This window comes from Micromesistius poutassou, assembly GCF_964030765.1.
Source record: "Micromesistius poutassou genome assembly, chromosome: 6".
NCBI classification, from domain to species: domain Eukaryota; kingdom Metazoa; phylum Chordata; class Actinopteri; order Gadiformes; family Gadidae; genus Micromesistius; species Micromesistius poutassou.
Window position 1 is genome coordinate 18,951,614 of NC_140276.1, and position 15,226 is coordinate 18,966,839.

The 15,226-nt window shown below is 43.9% G+C and overlaps 1 protein-coding gene across 1 annotated transcript in view; it reads left to right on the top strand.

Moving 5' to 3' along the window:
* tgfbi (transforming growth factor, beta-induced) overlaps nucleotides 1-14,921 on the top strand; it is a 19,181-nt gene extending 4,260 nt beyond the window's left edge. The window contains exons 3-17 of the mRNA XM_084469578.1: nucleotides 1,641-1,705; nucleotides 2,216-2,373; nucleotides 2,826-2,990; nucleotides 3,613-3,759; nucleotides 4,328-4,469; nucleotides 5,431-5,643; nucleotides 6,265-6,402; nucleotides 6,590-6,732; nucleotides 9,809-9,945; nucleotides 11,188-11,318; nucleotides 12,258-12,382; nucleotides 12,822-12,924; nucleotides 13,415-13,494; nucleotides 13,816-13,840; nucleotides 14,289-14,921. Of these exons, the coding sequence (XP_084325704.1) occupies nucleotides 1,641-1,705; nucleotides 2,216-2,373; nucleotides 2,826-2,990; nucleotides 3,613-3,759; nucleotides 4,328-4,469; nucleotides 5,431-5,643; nucleotides 6,265-6,402; nucleotides 6,590-6,732; nucleotides 9,809-9,945; nucleotides 11,188-11,318; nucleotides 12,258-12,382; nucleotides 12,822-12,924; nucleotides 13,415-13,494; nucleotides 13,816-13,840; nucleotides 14,289-14,347 (1,831 nt within the window). The 3' untranslated portion in view covers nucleotides 14,348-14,921. The remainder of the gene's footprint in view (nucleotides 1-1,640; nucleotides 1,706-2,215; nucleotides 2,374-2,825; nucleotides 2,991-3,612; nucleotides 3,760-4,327; nucleotides 4,470-5,430; nucleotides 5,644-6,264; nucleotides 6,403-6,589; nucleotides 6,733-9,808; nucleotides 9,946-11,187; nucleotides 11,319-12,257; nucleotides 12,383-12,821; nucleotides 12,925-13,414; nucleotides 13,495-13,815; nucleotides 13,841-14,288) is intronic.
* The last annotated feature ends 305 nt before the right edge of the window (nucleotides 14,922-15,226 follow it).

Consider the following 15,226-nt stretch of genomic DNA (forward strand, 5'->3'; position numbering starts at 1 on the left):
CTGGGTTTCTACTGCCTCGCCTCGGACTCGTAGCGGCGTCCGCTCAGCAGAGCCCAGCACTCGGGCGCTCAGCCTGTTGACTTTGTCTGAGATCCGGAGCTTCCACTTGTGTTTGTGTGGAGACCTTGTGTCAGGTTCCCCCATCTGGTTTCTCCATCAGCCTGGCTCCCTGTCCCTGGACACCACTTTACTGCACCCCCTCCCTCACACACACACACACGCACGCACACACACACGCACGCACGCACGCACGCAAGCACGCACACACACACTGCTTTTCATCTCCCTCTCGGTTTTGCTCTTTTTTTTTCTCTCGCCATATCTCTCCCTATTCTCTCTCCATCCATCCCCCCCCCCCTCTCTATTCCAACCGCTCTCATACTCTTCTCTCTTCCTCTAACCTTCGTATCTACTTCTTTCTATTTCTCCATCTCTCCCTCCCTCCCCCCTCCACCTCTCCCTTTACCTCACCCAGTCTCCCATCTCTTTCCTTCATCATTATCAATCCCCCTCCCTCCCTACCTCCTACCCCCTCTGACATCCTCTCTTCCTCTACCTCTCCCATCCCTTCCGACCCCCCTTCTCTCGCCATCTTCAAAACATTCCTTCCCCCCTCACAGGAGCTGAATGCTGACACCTTTGCAGTGTGTGTGTGTGTGTGTGTGTGTGTGTGTGGGTGTGTGTGTGTGAGAATATATAATAACTGTAATGGTATTGCTTTACTATATGATATGAAATTGTGATATAGTAACTCACAAAAAATCACTACAGCACACTTATGAAGTGAAGATTTATGTTTCGAAAGTAACAAATCCAAAATACCCTCCAGATATTGGACAACGTCACTCCTGAAAAGGTTGTTCCAGATCATTTCAGATAATTCTATTTCAAAGGAAATTCTGATCTTGCAAATGCCTCTACGGTATACCATGCACACACAGACTAATTACAGCCAGAAGATGCCAGGGTCTGCGTTTTTGTCTCTTAAACATTACAAGGGCCGTATAGGAATGCGTTGAAGCTGGAGAGTCTCTCAGGCTCCAGCAGCCATGAGACACCCAAGGGTAGGAAGCTGGTCTCCCCGGCCCAGCTGGTGTTGTGGTCGGGAGCTCCTGCGTCTCCTCACCACAGATCACCCCAGGAGACCCCCACCTCCACTGGGTTGCCTTCTGCAGATTCCTCTGCTTTCCTGGAAAAATTAGTATTTTACAAGAGAGAGAGAGAGAGAGAGAGAGAGAGAGAGAGAGAGATCGATCTCCTATTGGCAGTTTTGGGGTGTATTGGATCAAATCATCTGCAGTACAGATATTGCATTATTAAAATGGATTTGATTTTCCAGCGGTGTACAAGATGCTGAATAATTTGTGAGTGCACAGCTGGGTTCTGTTAGTCAGAGCATTTTACAAAAACCCTTACGGCAACGGCCAGTATTCGGAAAAATGCCGTCTTATTCAGGCAACATTGCCGTCATCTGGAATCTAACCCGCGTTGTATAATCAATGCCACCTTTCCACTTATGTGACGAAGGGGATGGATAGTTGCGTTCATCATGTTATTATGGTTTGGTTACTATGAGGTTGTACGATTTCTATGCTGAGGTTACTATGGTGTGTTGACCTGTGTTCACATTCTGTCCGCAGGGTGATCAGCTACGAGTGTTGCCCTGGTTATGAGAAGATCCCCGGAGAAAAGGGTTGCCCTGCTGGTAAGAGAATGTCTATCAGGGCTGCTTTATATTGGATTATTTTATGAGATTATATGAGATTATATCATATTACACTACACTATATCACACTATATCACATTATATGATATTAGATTACATCAAATAAAGTTTGATACGTTATGATCAGATTTTATTTTATTTACATTTTATTAGATTACATAATATTATGTTACATTTGATCAGATGAGATCAAATTTGATAAATTTGGATAAAATCAGATCATATTATTTTAGATTAGGTTGAATTTCATCAGATTATGTTATATTATGTTAGTTCACATTAGATTACACTAGGTTGGATTAGATGAGGTAATAATAATAAAAGATCAAATAAAATCGGACTAAATTAGACTCAGAGAATCTGGTTGGATTCGATCAGATTAAATTTGATTAGATCAGAATATAATATTCTTCAATAGATTACATTCTATGCGATCGGATTACATTTGATTATATTAGATAACGTTTTGATTCCCCTCCCTGGACGCAGCGCTCCCCCTGGTGGACATTTACAACACGCTGGGCGTGGCGGGGGCCACCACCACCCAGATGTACACAGACAGGGCCAAGCTGAAGGAGGAGATTGACGGCCCAGGCAGCGTCACCTTCTTCGCCCCCAGCAACCAGGCCTGGTCTGCCCTGCCCCACGTCAGTATCACCCCCTCCCTCTCAAATCAGTGTGTGTGTGTGTGTGTGTGTGTGTGTGTGTGTGTGTGTGTGAGCGTGTAAGTGTGTTTGTGAGTACACGTCCATGTTTCATTCAAACACATAAGCAATTATTGGTGTTCACATGTTGCATGTACCTGAGCATACACTTGCACACTCCCCTTAATCCACCTCTTGCTTTTGATGAAGGCACATCATGTGTTCACCCCTTCACGCCTTCAAGAGTACCGTCACGGCCGGCCATTTCCTAATACTAGAGAGAGTAGGCTACTGCTTCATGCTTGTTTCGCCGCAAATAGAAATAGAAAGAGGCGTTGTTATAAATGATTGCACAACACACGTGAAGCAATCTTCCCCTACATAAGAGAATGGAGAAGGGGTTCCCCCCTTTGACCCGCTCCATGTTGTGCGTCTGCGTCCCCCCCCCCTTGCAGGAGATCCTGGACGCTCTGGTGAGCAACGTGAACATCGAGCTGCTGAACGCGCTCCACTACCACATGGTGGACCGCAGGCTGACCAGCGAGGACCTCAAGCACGGCTCCTCCTTCACCTCCATGTACCAGGACTTTGACGTGCACATCCATCACTACCCCAACGGGGTGAGCAGACCCACAGGGAGGGGGAGAGGCGGAGGAGAGGGGGGGGGGGGGGGGGAGATCATTTCAATCAGAGCCTTGGAATGTGCTCAGGCTCATTGAAACCTGTGGTAGCCAGTAACTGTAAAACTGTAAAATGTAACTGATTTAATATAAATAGAAGTATAAATAAATAAAGTATTAGATTATCTAATAAATACATTGATAACCAGACTGACAAAATAACTGGATAGTAAGTTTTATAGTAACATTTACATAACACACATTCACACACCGACGCAACCATGCAAGGCTACAGCCAGCTCGTCGGAAGCAGTTAGGGTTAAGTGTCTTGCACAAGGTCACCTCGACACTCATTTAGGGGGTATTGGGGATCAAACTAGCAACCTTCCGGTTACATGTAAACCCGCTCTACCATCTGAGCTAAGCCAACTGCCCAGAGGTCGCTAGACGGATAGATCGATCAATAAATAGATACTCAGATAGACAGATAGATAGCTCGAAAGAGAGATATAGAAATATATATAGAAAGATAGAGCGATAGCTAGGTAGATATACAAATAGATAGCTATACAGGCAAATCGATCGATGGACAGACTGACCCTCAATAACTTTTTCCTGTCAGATCGTGACGGTGAACTGCGCGCGGCTGATCAAGACCGACCAGCACGCGACCAACGGGATAGTGCACGTGGTGGACCGCGTCATCACAGCCATCTCCAACAATGTCCACAGTTTCATCGATACAGACGACGACCTGGAGACCCTGCGCGTGAGTGTTGCACAACCGATGAACACCGACCAATCTATCCCTCAATCAACAGTCAAGCAGCCATTTATTGCTCTGTTTTATCAATTATCAGGAAAGGCTGGCATATAAGCTATTGATATCTGAGGGTCTCTTATATAGGAACCGACTCAAGATTTGCAGCCACTGTCAAACTTCACTCAGACATTTATATTAGTTGCAGATGTTGGGTTAAAACAATGTGTGTGTGTGTGTGTGTGTGAGGTTGTGGTTGTGAGCATGACACAGTATGACCTAAGAATGACACAGGACAAAAAAATATAATTAAAATAAAAAGCGTAAGCTTACTGTGTGCGTGTGTGTGTGTGTGTGTGTGTGTGTGTGTGTGTGTGTGTGTTCTGTGTGTGTGTTCCGTGTGTGTGTTCCGTGTGCATGCGTTTGTGTTTGTGTGTGTGTGTGTGTGTGTTCCGTGTGTGTGTTCCGTGTGCATGCGTTTGTGTTTGTGTGTGTGTGTGTGTGTGTGTTCCGTGTGTGTGTTCCGTGTGCATGCGTGTGTGTTTGTGCATGCGTTTGTGTTTGTGTGTGTGTGTAGACGGCCCTAGCAGCAGCAGGGATGACCACCATGCTGGAGAGTGAGGGGCAGTACACGTTGTTTGCCCCGACCAACGACGCCTTCGAGAAGATCCCCCCAGCGACGCTGAACCGCATCCTGGGAGACCCTGTGGCTCTGAGAGGTGAACCAGATGAGAGGCCGACGGGGAGGCCTGCTTCTCAGCGGGACACTGTTTCCTCCGGGATAGTTGGGTTCCCTGATTGAAGCCAGTGCACACAAACACATGCGTACACAGTACACGCATACACATATTGGACAGTGCACACACACAAAGACACACACACACATGCACATGTGCGTGATCTGTCAAAACACATGTTTTGACAGATCACGCACAAATACAACAAATACACACACACTTGCACATACATCCAGTAAATAGGCCAGGATTCCCTGGAAGACATTATAGATAGATATTATATCTCAACGGGACCTTCCTGGACAAATAAAGGTCTAATAAAATAGAGACTGATTATTTGCACAAACAGATAGGCCCAGATAAGCAAAGACTGATTTCTGAACACAACAAATAACCACACAAACACACACTTACCTTTGCACAGCATTATCTTTAGGAAGTGTAACATAGACACCGTTTTGCTGATCACTGATTACAACTCCCAATAACAGGGCAGCAACTCACATATACAACTCACATCACTTATTTGTCTGTTGCACTATTGTTTGTTGTACGTCCTGGCACTTGATGAACGCACTTAATGCATGTTGTATTCATTCATTGTACTTAATTGTGTAGCATGTACTTAATTGTGTCGTGCATGCATGTTGTGTAGCATGTACTTAGTTGTGTAGCATCTGCAGTAGCTAGCTATCACTGCTGTACACGGGGAATGGGGTTGGCCTGGCGACTGTTAGTACTTGCACTTGGTTCTATGAACATCTTTACTGTACCGACGGCGATATATTGTTTCACTTCTTGTGACAAATGTACGTCGCTTTGGATAAAAGCGTCTGCTAAATGCCCTCAATGTAAATGTAAATGTAAACATGCAAATAGTCTTCCCAGTCTTCCCTAGACTCCTAACCCCGCTGATCCGCTCCCCCCCCCCCCCCCCCCGCAGACCTGCTCAACTACCACATCCTGAAGCACATGCAGTGCGCTGAGGCCATCGTCACGGGCATGCCCATGGAGACCCTGCAGGGCACGGTGCTGGAGGTGGGCTGCGACGGAGACCACATGACCCTCAACGGCAAAGCCATCATCACCAAGACCGACCAGCTGGGAACCAACGGCGTCATCCACTACATCAACGAGCTGCTGATCCCCGACTCAGGTATGACCGCCCAGTCGCTCAGATAAGGTAGACCACCGCGATTGCGCGAGTACCATACTATATATACTATTTTTTCTACTATATACTGTGTAATAACAATGTACTATTTCTTTTGACTACTGTTTTAGTTCTTTTAGCAGATGCTTTTATCCAAAGGGACTTACAGTAATATTTAAGCCCTATTTACTCTCTTTCCGCCTCTGTTTGGAGGACGTCTATGTCCTGCACCCACCCACTTCGAAAATGGGGCAGGCTCTGACTTGTGGAGGGCCTGTGCAGACATCGTAAAACGTTCGCAACAGGGGGTTGGCAGTGCGGCGCGGTAGGGTCTAGAAAAAGGAAGCCTAGAGGTTTGGCTGCAGGCCTTGGGGATCAAACCGAGTACCTTTCCACTGGGAGTCAGACAAGTATTTGTAGTGATGTGGTTGTTGTAGTAATAGTAAGAAGTAGTTACTGCTGTAGCAGTTGTAGTTGGAAGTACAAGCTAGTTGTAGTAGTATAAGTATTAGTATTGTAGTAGTATCATATCATTAGTAGTAGTAGTAGTAGTAGTAGTAGTAGTAGTAGTAGTAGAAGTAGTGGGTGTGGTGTTTAACTGGTTGGTCTCGTCCTTCTCTTTAGCTAAGACCCTGTTGGAGCTGATGGAGGGCTCTACAGTAACCAAGGCCCACAAGTTGTTTGTGGACGCTGGCTTGGGACCCCTTCTGTCTGGGACAGAGGCCCTGACCCTGCTGGCCCCCCAGGACGACGCCTTCAAAGGTCCTCTAGCGTAATCTTTACAGACACAGAAACACACACACACACAAACTGTGTGTGTACTTTGTTCAGTGTGTGTCTTTGTGTTTTCATGTGTGTGTGTGTGTGTGTTCTACCCTAACCCTATGTTGTGCTGTCCCTATGTTGTGCTAACCCTATGTACCCTAACCCCTGATGCTGTGTCGTGTAGGGAGCTTGACGATGGACGGAGAGATGAGGAAGTTGATGAACAACCATGTCCTGAAGACCCAGCTGAGCTCCAAGTCTCTCTACCACGGCCAGGAGCTGGAGACCCTAGGAGGGCTCAAGCTCAGGGTTTTCGTCTACCGCAACGTACGTAGAAACCTTACCGCAAATCCATCATCACAATGTCATATTACATTTACAGTAATAGACTTCAGCCCAGTGTGGCTAAAATATACATATATATATATATACTGGACGATCTGTATATTTGGATTAGTCATTCGTTTTTCTGTCTCTCTTTTTACATTTCTCCCTATTTCCCACTCTCTCCAAATCGCCCTATTTCCATCTCCCTCTTTCTCTCTCTCCCTTTTTATCTCTCTTTCTCTTTGTATTTCCTTCTCTCCCCCTTTCTTTCCCTTGCTTATACGCAACCCCTCCTGGATGGTGCCACTTCCTTCACGGAAATGTCTCTCACGTTCCTCTGCTGCTTATAGTTATGTTTGTCCTTGGTCTTGGATGCTTGTTGGAAACGGTAGCCAGTTTTAGGAGAAATGATTCCCTGTGTCTTTCTCAGGAGTATCGGTAGTAGTGTTTCAGCGTCTGCTTATTGTAAGTGACTTTGGACACATCCCAACACATTGAACACATCCCAAGAGTGGATGTTATGATATGTAGTCTGACAGGTCTTTTGATGTATTTGAATTGGTAATTATTCCGTCATTCATTCATTTATTTTCTTTATGAGGTAGCTAGAAAAATGAATGAGAGAATTATGGCTGACAGGAAGCCGTATGGTTAACCTAAGACTGGAGACTTGGGGGCGACTTAGATCAGGAGGTCGAGCTTGTAACCAGAAGGTTGCTTGGTCGATCCAAGGCTCCTCCTACCTGAATGTCAAGGTGTCTCTGAGAAAGACTTTACCCTAACTGTTCCCGGTGAGCTGGCTGTCGCCTAGCATGGTTGACTCCCCCATCGCTATGTGAATGTGTGTATGAATGGTTGTTACTTTGGGATAGTTACTTTGGATAAAAGCTTCTGCTAAATGTAAATGTAAACGACAACATAACCTACTTTGATCGTCGCAATGACATGGTGTTTGTCGTTGCCCAGTGAGCCGCTAAAATGATCTGCTGCGCTAGATTACCGACATTAACAACATTTATTTACAGAAATGGGACACATTTTTATTGGTGACATAAGGGATACATTTTGCTGTATACTGTATACCAGTTCAGGCATTGAGTCATATTTGACAATTGTGTAGGACTTTCTCAAACCATATTCACATGCAACGGAATCTTTGGTTCAAAGAGTTTGTCAGTTCGTTTTTTTCCATAACCTGCTAAAGAAGTATTTTTGTATGCCCAAGGCCAATCTTATTGACATAACTTGATAAATCTGTTGGGTTTTTTGGAGGACTGTTGGACACTTTCAAGTGGCCTGTTTGAAATGTAACTTCTAATCCACATCCACCATGTGCCTTGAATTTGAGCTTCAGCAGGAACAGAACCACAAAGAACCACTGTAGCCCCGGTGGTGTCCATGCCAACAACGTCTCATTACACGCTTGTTTATTTATTTGACATTAGCTTTATTCCATTATCTTTTTATCTTAGAGGCAACTGCTTTGATTACACAGCTTCTTCCGTGGAAATAAGCGTCATTATCTGCACACGTTTACAGTCTTAGCGTTGATTAGATCGGGGATTCATGTGCCAAGACTCCGGGGACGGAGCAGGAAAACGTTTCCTTTAACAGCGCGGTACCAACAGCTTTAAATTGGTCCATAAAACCCAACCCACATTTTTTCCATTTGACAATTTTCTTTTCAGATGCAATCAAATTACGATTAAATTAACTAGTTGTTTTATATAATGCTGGGCAAAGATAAGGATTGCATCGGAATGTAACAATTTAAGTGAATATTTCAAGAAAATTCCTGATTTTCCCATGGATGAACCCTTAACGTTTCAAAGCTACCTTTTGCGTAGCTTCCTTTTCCTGCAGTCCCAAGACTTCTAAGCCATTCCAGACTGTGTGTGTGTGTGTGTGTGTGTGTGTGTGTGTGGGGGGGGGGGGCGTCTACAGTGTGTGGGTGAGTGTGTTTTATTACCGACAAGCAATGACAAAATGGACGCCAGTGGTCACCACGGGAGCAGCCGTGACCCCTCTACGGCCTCTCACTACTGCTTTGTTTCCGAGGCGATGGGATCCTTAGCTCTCTTTCAGGAGACGCACCACAGTGCAGGACCAAGACAAGAGGAGGCTACCCCAGCCAAAAAGCCACTTAGTGCTTTAAGTACACAATGGAGCAGACTGTAGAACGTGTACTAGGGACTGGACTATTTAGTAGATGCTAGTTTCCAGAGCGACTTACAGTGAATCCTATTTTAGATACATTCATTAAGAAGCAGGTAGGGGGTTTGGAACCTCATTCAAAAGGACGTCTAAGATTAGCCAGCGGATATTGGGGATTGAACCCAGAACCTTTTGGCTGGAAACACCTTAGCCACCAGACTGTGTACTCGATTATCTTGGCCCCTATCCTAGAGTTTTATTTTGATATTTCCTTAAGAGAGGTAGGGAAGGTTCCAGCAGAGGATAGACCCAGTACTGCCGTCATCTCTTTATTCGGGATGTTATTTTGGCAACAGCAATAAAGAACCTTACAAAGAGTTGAGGGAAAGACTTGGCATTGCCTGAAATAAAGATTACACTACTAAGCCCTTCATTAGCTCTTGTTGTGTTCAGTCTTGTTGAAGTCTGAATGGTTGCAGTCTTTTTGGAAGTTTTGGAGTCTTTTTTATTTGCTTGTGCCAATATCACGTCTGATCTGAAGATTGGTCCCTGTTTATATAGTTTTGATTGACCATGGCTCCTTACAGGCATTAATTGACATCCAATGTGAAATTATAATTATGTAGCATTGAAGTTATTGAAAAAAATTCCATTGCAATTTGCAAGAAATCAAACATTAGCATTCATTAGGACACCTGGTCGAAGAGGGAAACAATACATCAATGTTTTAACACCCCCGATGTACAAATAAAGTTAGCTATTGGTTCACATTTGCATCCCATAATCCTAGACAAAACCCTACTCTGACGCAAAATACGCACAAAAACGAAAGAGACCTGTCAATCGACTAATCAGCTTTGAGTGCATCTGAAGCTACGAATGACCTCTACGAGTGGTTTGACCTTCCCGTGTCTCTGTCCAGAACCTGTGCATTGAGAACGCCTGCATCGCAGCCCACGACAAGATGGGCCGCTTCGCCAGCATGTTGACTATGGACAAGGTCCTCACCCCACCAATCGGAACCATCATGGACGTCCTGAAGGCAGACGACCGATTCAGGTATGGCTGACCAGTGGACCAAATCAAGAACTGCTCTTTTATGTTTTTTCGTTTTTTTGGAGGGTTAGTGCGTATTCTGGTTTAGGTCAGGGAAGAATAACCAACAGGGTTGGTCATTTACAATCTGTCATAAAAAGTTAACATTTTTCTGGTATGAAGAATGCCCACCCCCCCCGGTCTCTTTATGGCTGTTTTATGGTCTTTTCGGTAATTCTTGTAGAGTGAGGTTTTAACAGCACCTTGATCCGTGTGTCAGGGCACATGCACGGCTGCCTTGGATTTTCTTTTCATTTCACGTTCCCTTTGTTTTTGACCTCATAAAGTAACGGGATCGAGCACCATGCAGTGATTTATACACCAGGAAACAAGTCTTCATGGTTGACCCAACAACAATGTTGGTTGGTAGTGGTTGGAGTTTGGGTCGGTTAGAAGAACCAGGAGGTTATTTTGTAATCACACAACTGATTGTTTGGACTGGTTATTATCTGCTGGCCATGACACGTCTCTAGTTGGTTCGGTTGTTTGTTGAACTGTTAAAAAAAAACATAAATTATCTTTTGAGGTGACGATCTTTGTGTGGTGGTGGTTAACAGCTGTAAGATAACAGGGAGGGAAGATAAGGAAAAATATAAACACTCTGTTTTGTTTTCCCTCTACAAGATAATAATGACACTGCATTTTGGTGTGTAATTATCTTCAAGAGCACGAGTTGTTAAAATCTGAAAAGAAATCAAAAAACATAATAACAATAATCCTTCAATCCTAAGGTCTGGGCCTCTAATTTTGGAGTAAACTGTCAACATGCTTTGATCCTTTAATAGTCATGAGACAAGACATAATCACACGGGGCTGTGCACTGTGCAGCAGGCCTACACTTAAACACTTCTCTGTTTCCCCAATAGAGAAAGGATTTACATTTTTTAATTTCACCAGTTAAAAAGCAAATGAAGGCATAAAGCAAAGACAGTTTCAGTCCGAGCCCACTGAAACACATTAATACATTCTTTACAATTGCATCATTACTACTACTACCTTGAAGATATATATTTTTTACTATTAGGCTATTGCTAATCACTACCTGTCTCTTAACAGGAGCTATTCTGTTCTGACTGTTCTGTCATGTGAATTTCTATGTGACTGAAAAACATGGATTTCTATGCAACTGAAAAACTAACATTTCTCTGAGGATCATCTTTCTATCTATCTTAAGTGAAACGTTCCTCTCTGTATCTCTGTCTCCAGTCTGCTGACAGGCGCCCTCCAGACTGCCGGTATGACGGAGCTGATGAACCAACAGAATCTGTTGACCATCTTTGCTCCAACCAACGACGCTTTCAACGCTATTCCCAGACCTGAGCTCAACAGACTCCTGCGTAAGTCCACCACAGGGCCACATCACCCATTGGTGCGTCGGGAGAAGGCTGGCTACTATACTCTGTAAAAAAAAAAAAAGGTGTATACATATATGTATATTAACTTATATTTGAACAGACTGATGATTTCGACGCCACAGGCAAACTACTGGCCACTTCCCTGGAACATTGATATCACAGGCAGATGTTTATTGGGTCAAACCGATGTGCAGTGAAGCTGATGCACAACAACGCAAGGAGCTGGGGTCCAACTTTCTGACCAAAATAAGTGAGGGAGCCAAAGTTGTCCAAGTTGTTCCAAGGCTACCGGGGTCCCTCTGTCCTGACCGGACCTCAGCTGTGTGGACAGGGTGGGAAACAGAGGATGGGCTTTGTCCAGAGAACCACAGGGGAGATGGTAGCACTATGGGGGTGGTGGGGTCTGAATGCCCTGGGGCCGTGAATGGTTTATGCATTACCTAATGGAGAAAAGACGGGAAGGAAGAAGAATAGCTGCACAACATTGTCTTTTGTTGTTTATACGTGGGAGCCTGTACACCAATGACTCTGGTCGAGCTAAGCGTTTACAGCAACAGTCCCCCATGCACGTCAATTTGTATTCCTCAGCCGGGGCCGAACAGCTGGGCGGCTGGAGAGTGCGAGGGCTGTTGTTGTTGTACCCGGAGGAACGAACGTACGACCTGAGCCTAATAAAGGCATCGAGAAGTGAGCCTAGAGTCTGTTTAGAGAGCGGTGTCCCGTGGCTATGGAAATATAGCCTGGAGGAGAGACGCACAGACCACAGAGTAAATACGTTGTCCCAAGGTCTTATGAGGGATGTTACGGTTTTTGTATGACTTTATAACAGCTATTGTGTATGTGTATGTGTATGGGTCTGTCTGTCTGTCTGTCTTCCTGTCTGTCTGCCTGCCTGTCTGCCTGTCTATCTATCTGCTCCAGAAAACAGCCAGGAGCTGAGCCGGGTGCTGAAGTACCACATGGGGGAGGGCATGCTGGTGAGCGGGGGAGTGACGACCCACACTCGGCTGCAGCCGCTGCTGGGAGAGAGGCTGGAGATGGGAATGGTATGCACCCCCCCCCCCCCCCTTTTCTCCTCCACTTTGGTGGACATGGTTTTAAATTGTTTTTCAACTTAAACCATGCAAACATGCTATGTACAATGCTTTAAAAAAAACACTTTCATGAGTCACACTTTGAAGATATTTAAAACATTTTGAATGTCAATATGATATCCGTGAGGACCCATCCCCCCCCCCCCCCCCGACCTCACGGATATCAAACTTGTTTTCTGCATGACCCCACAGTGTTTAGTGAAGCTTAAGTGTTTATCTTGAGGCTCGAGTGTGCACATTGCATCTTACCTGTTTGTTTTCAGCATAACTACACAGTGTTTAGTGAAGCTCGAGTGTGTATATTAAATCTTACTTGTTTTCTTGAGTGTGTATATTAAATCTTACTTGTTTGCTTGAATGTGTATATTGAATCCTACCCATTTGTCTTCAGCGTAATTACACAGTGTACGTGAACCGAGTGCCGGTGGTGGAGGCGGATCTGATGGCCACCAACGGAGTCGTCCACGCGGTGAACTCCATCATCAGACCCCTCCGTGAGTACCGACCCATGACGTCATAGGATGACATCACTAACATCACGGAGCATGTCACAACAACATCACACAATGACATCACTAACATCAAGGAGTATTCCACCTCACCATCACATGATGACATCACTCACATCCAGGAGTTTGTCACCTCACCATCACATGATGACATCACTAGCATCCAGGAGTATCGAGTATGTCATGTCACATGGTGACACAATCTTTTAGTTATCACCACACTAACAAATGACATCACACCACAAGTTAGTCACATGACCACATGACATCACAAACATGTTGACAGCTAGGGTGCATTGGGCCTTTAAAGGGCTCTTTCTAGTATGGTGTATTTATTGCTGTACAAAGGCTATGTGTCTTGGAACTGGTTATACTGGGAGGTTCCCAGTGACAGTCAAAAGAGAGATTTAACCCCTTCACCATTGTTAAAAGGACATTTATCAACCTTCCTTTTTGTGTTGTTTTCGCAACCCAGCCCCTAAGGTGGACCGAGCCCAGTCGGACGGGCCTGCACCACCCGTCAGGTCGGCTTCACCAAGAGTCAGGAAGGCTCCTGTGAGTACGACATGGCTGTAGTAGGGCTAGCATTACTGTCGTTTAGGGCCCACTAATTACTTTTTGGATTTTCTATCTAGGTAATTATGTTTATTGTGTATGTTAAAGCCCTTTGTAAACTTTGTTTTAAGCTCTACAAATATTACGTTTAGATTGAGCTGTAAAAAAAAAACAATGTAGAGCTGAGCTGAAATCAAGTTTATCATTGTTATATTATGTTATCAAAAAAATAGGAAACATACATTTAGACGCTGTGGCATACGACATAACTGTGAACTTTTTGGGGGGCCATCTAAAGACTGTTTAAATTCCCTCTCACAGTCAGTCTCCCGAGGCTTCAAGAATGGTGAGTCTGCATCTGTTTGACATGTCAATTAATTAAAAACATGAGATTGTGAGGTGCCAGAATTCAGAGCACGCACATGTGTAAATATTGAAACAAGAATTTAGAGATGAGCCATACATGACTGACTACACCTATCCATACACCTTGGAATTGGATTTTAGTTTGTACAAAAATAAACTCTCATAGGCCTTTACCACGCTATCACCATCACGACAACATATCTAGATTCTCTCGATACTACAAACTCATATAATCTATACGTTTTTTTTCAAATATTTTGTGCAGTTATTTGCATATAATTACTTTGAACCCTTTAAAATATCTTTAATTATTTTTACTGCACCCACATTTCCTGTCTGGGATAAATAAAGTACATTTTATGTTACCTTATAGAGGCCAAACGTTTCAACTGTTCAACTGTTTCAATTATGTTTAAATGTGGTTTCAGAGGACCTCTTCCAGAAGGTAATGAGGAGTCACTCCAGCAGAACGATGACCAGACAGTAGAATCTGAAACAAGAGAAATAGCGCCCCCCTGCCCCCGAACAGCTGCACCCCCACCACCCCCACCAATGTCATGCTAACAACCAAATATAGGGAAATCAAGTCGTAAATATTCATGACCTAGACATCTTCTTTAACCCTGCATGTGGTTAACTTATGGAATGAGGGCTTGTTTGTAAATTAGAAAATTGCCAAATGACACTGAATAAATGTTTTCATTTATTGTTGTTAGCCAAATCAGGGAAAATAGCTATGACCAAACATATAGCCATCAGAATAAGTTTTGAATATCTTAAAAGTGTAACTTGTGAAAGTCTTTTTTTATAAAGCATTGTATTTAGCATGTTTGCATGGTTTAAGTTGAAACTATTGAAGAGTTGAGAAAAATGTACCTTGTGGTTTTCACATGATTCTAAGTTCAGTCTTTTATTTGATAGAGCTGATGATTTCACTCTTATTATTCCATGCACATGTCCTATTCATCTGTAAAATACTGTCACTGAAATATCTGTGTTTATGATCTCGCACAGAACATCAACATGCAATTCTGATTAAAGACGGCCATTTTGTAGTCTGAGTTCAACATGGATTCATTTGACCCCTATATCAACATCACAAAGGTGATTCATTTGACCCTATATCAACATCACAAAGGTGATTCATTTGACCCCTATATCAACATCACAAAGGTGATTCATTTGACCCTATATCAACATCACAAAGGTGATTCATTTGACCCTATATCAACATCACAAAGGTGATTCATTTGACCCTATATCAACATCACAAAGGTGATTCATTTGACCCTATATCAACATCACAAAGGTGATTCATTTGACCCTATATCAACATCACAAAGGTGATGTGAAACGTAGACGACAA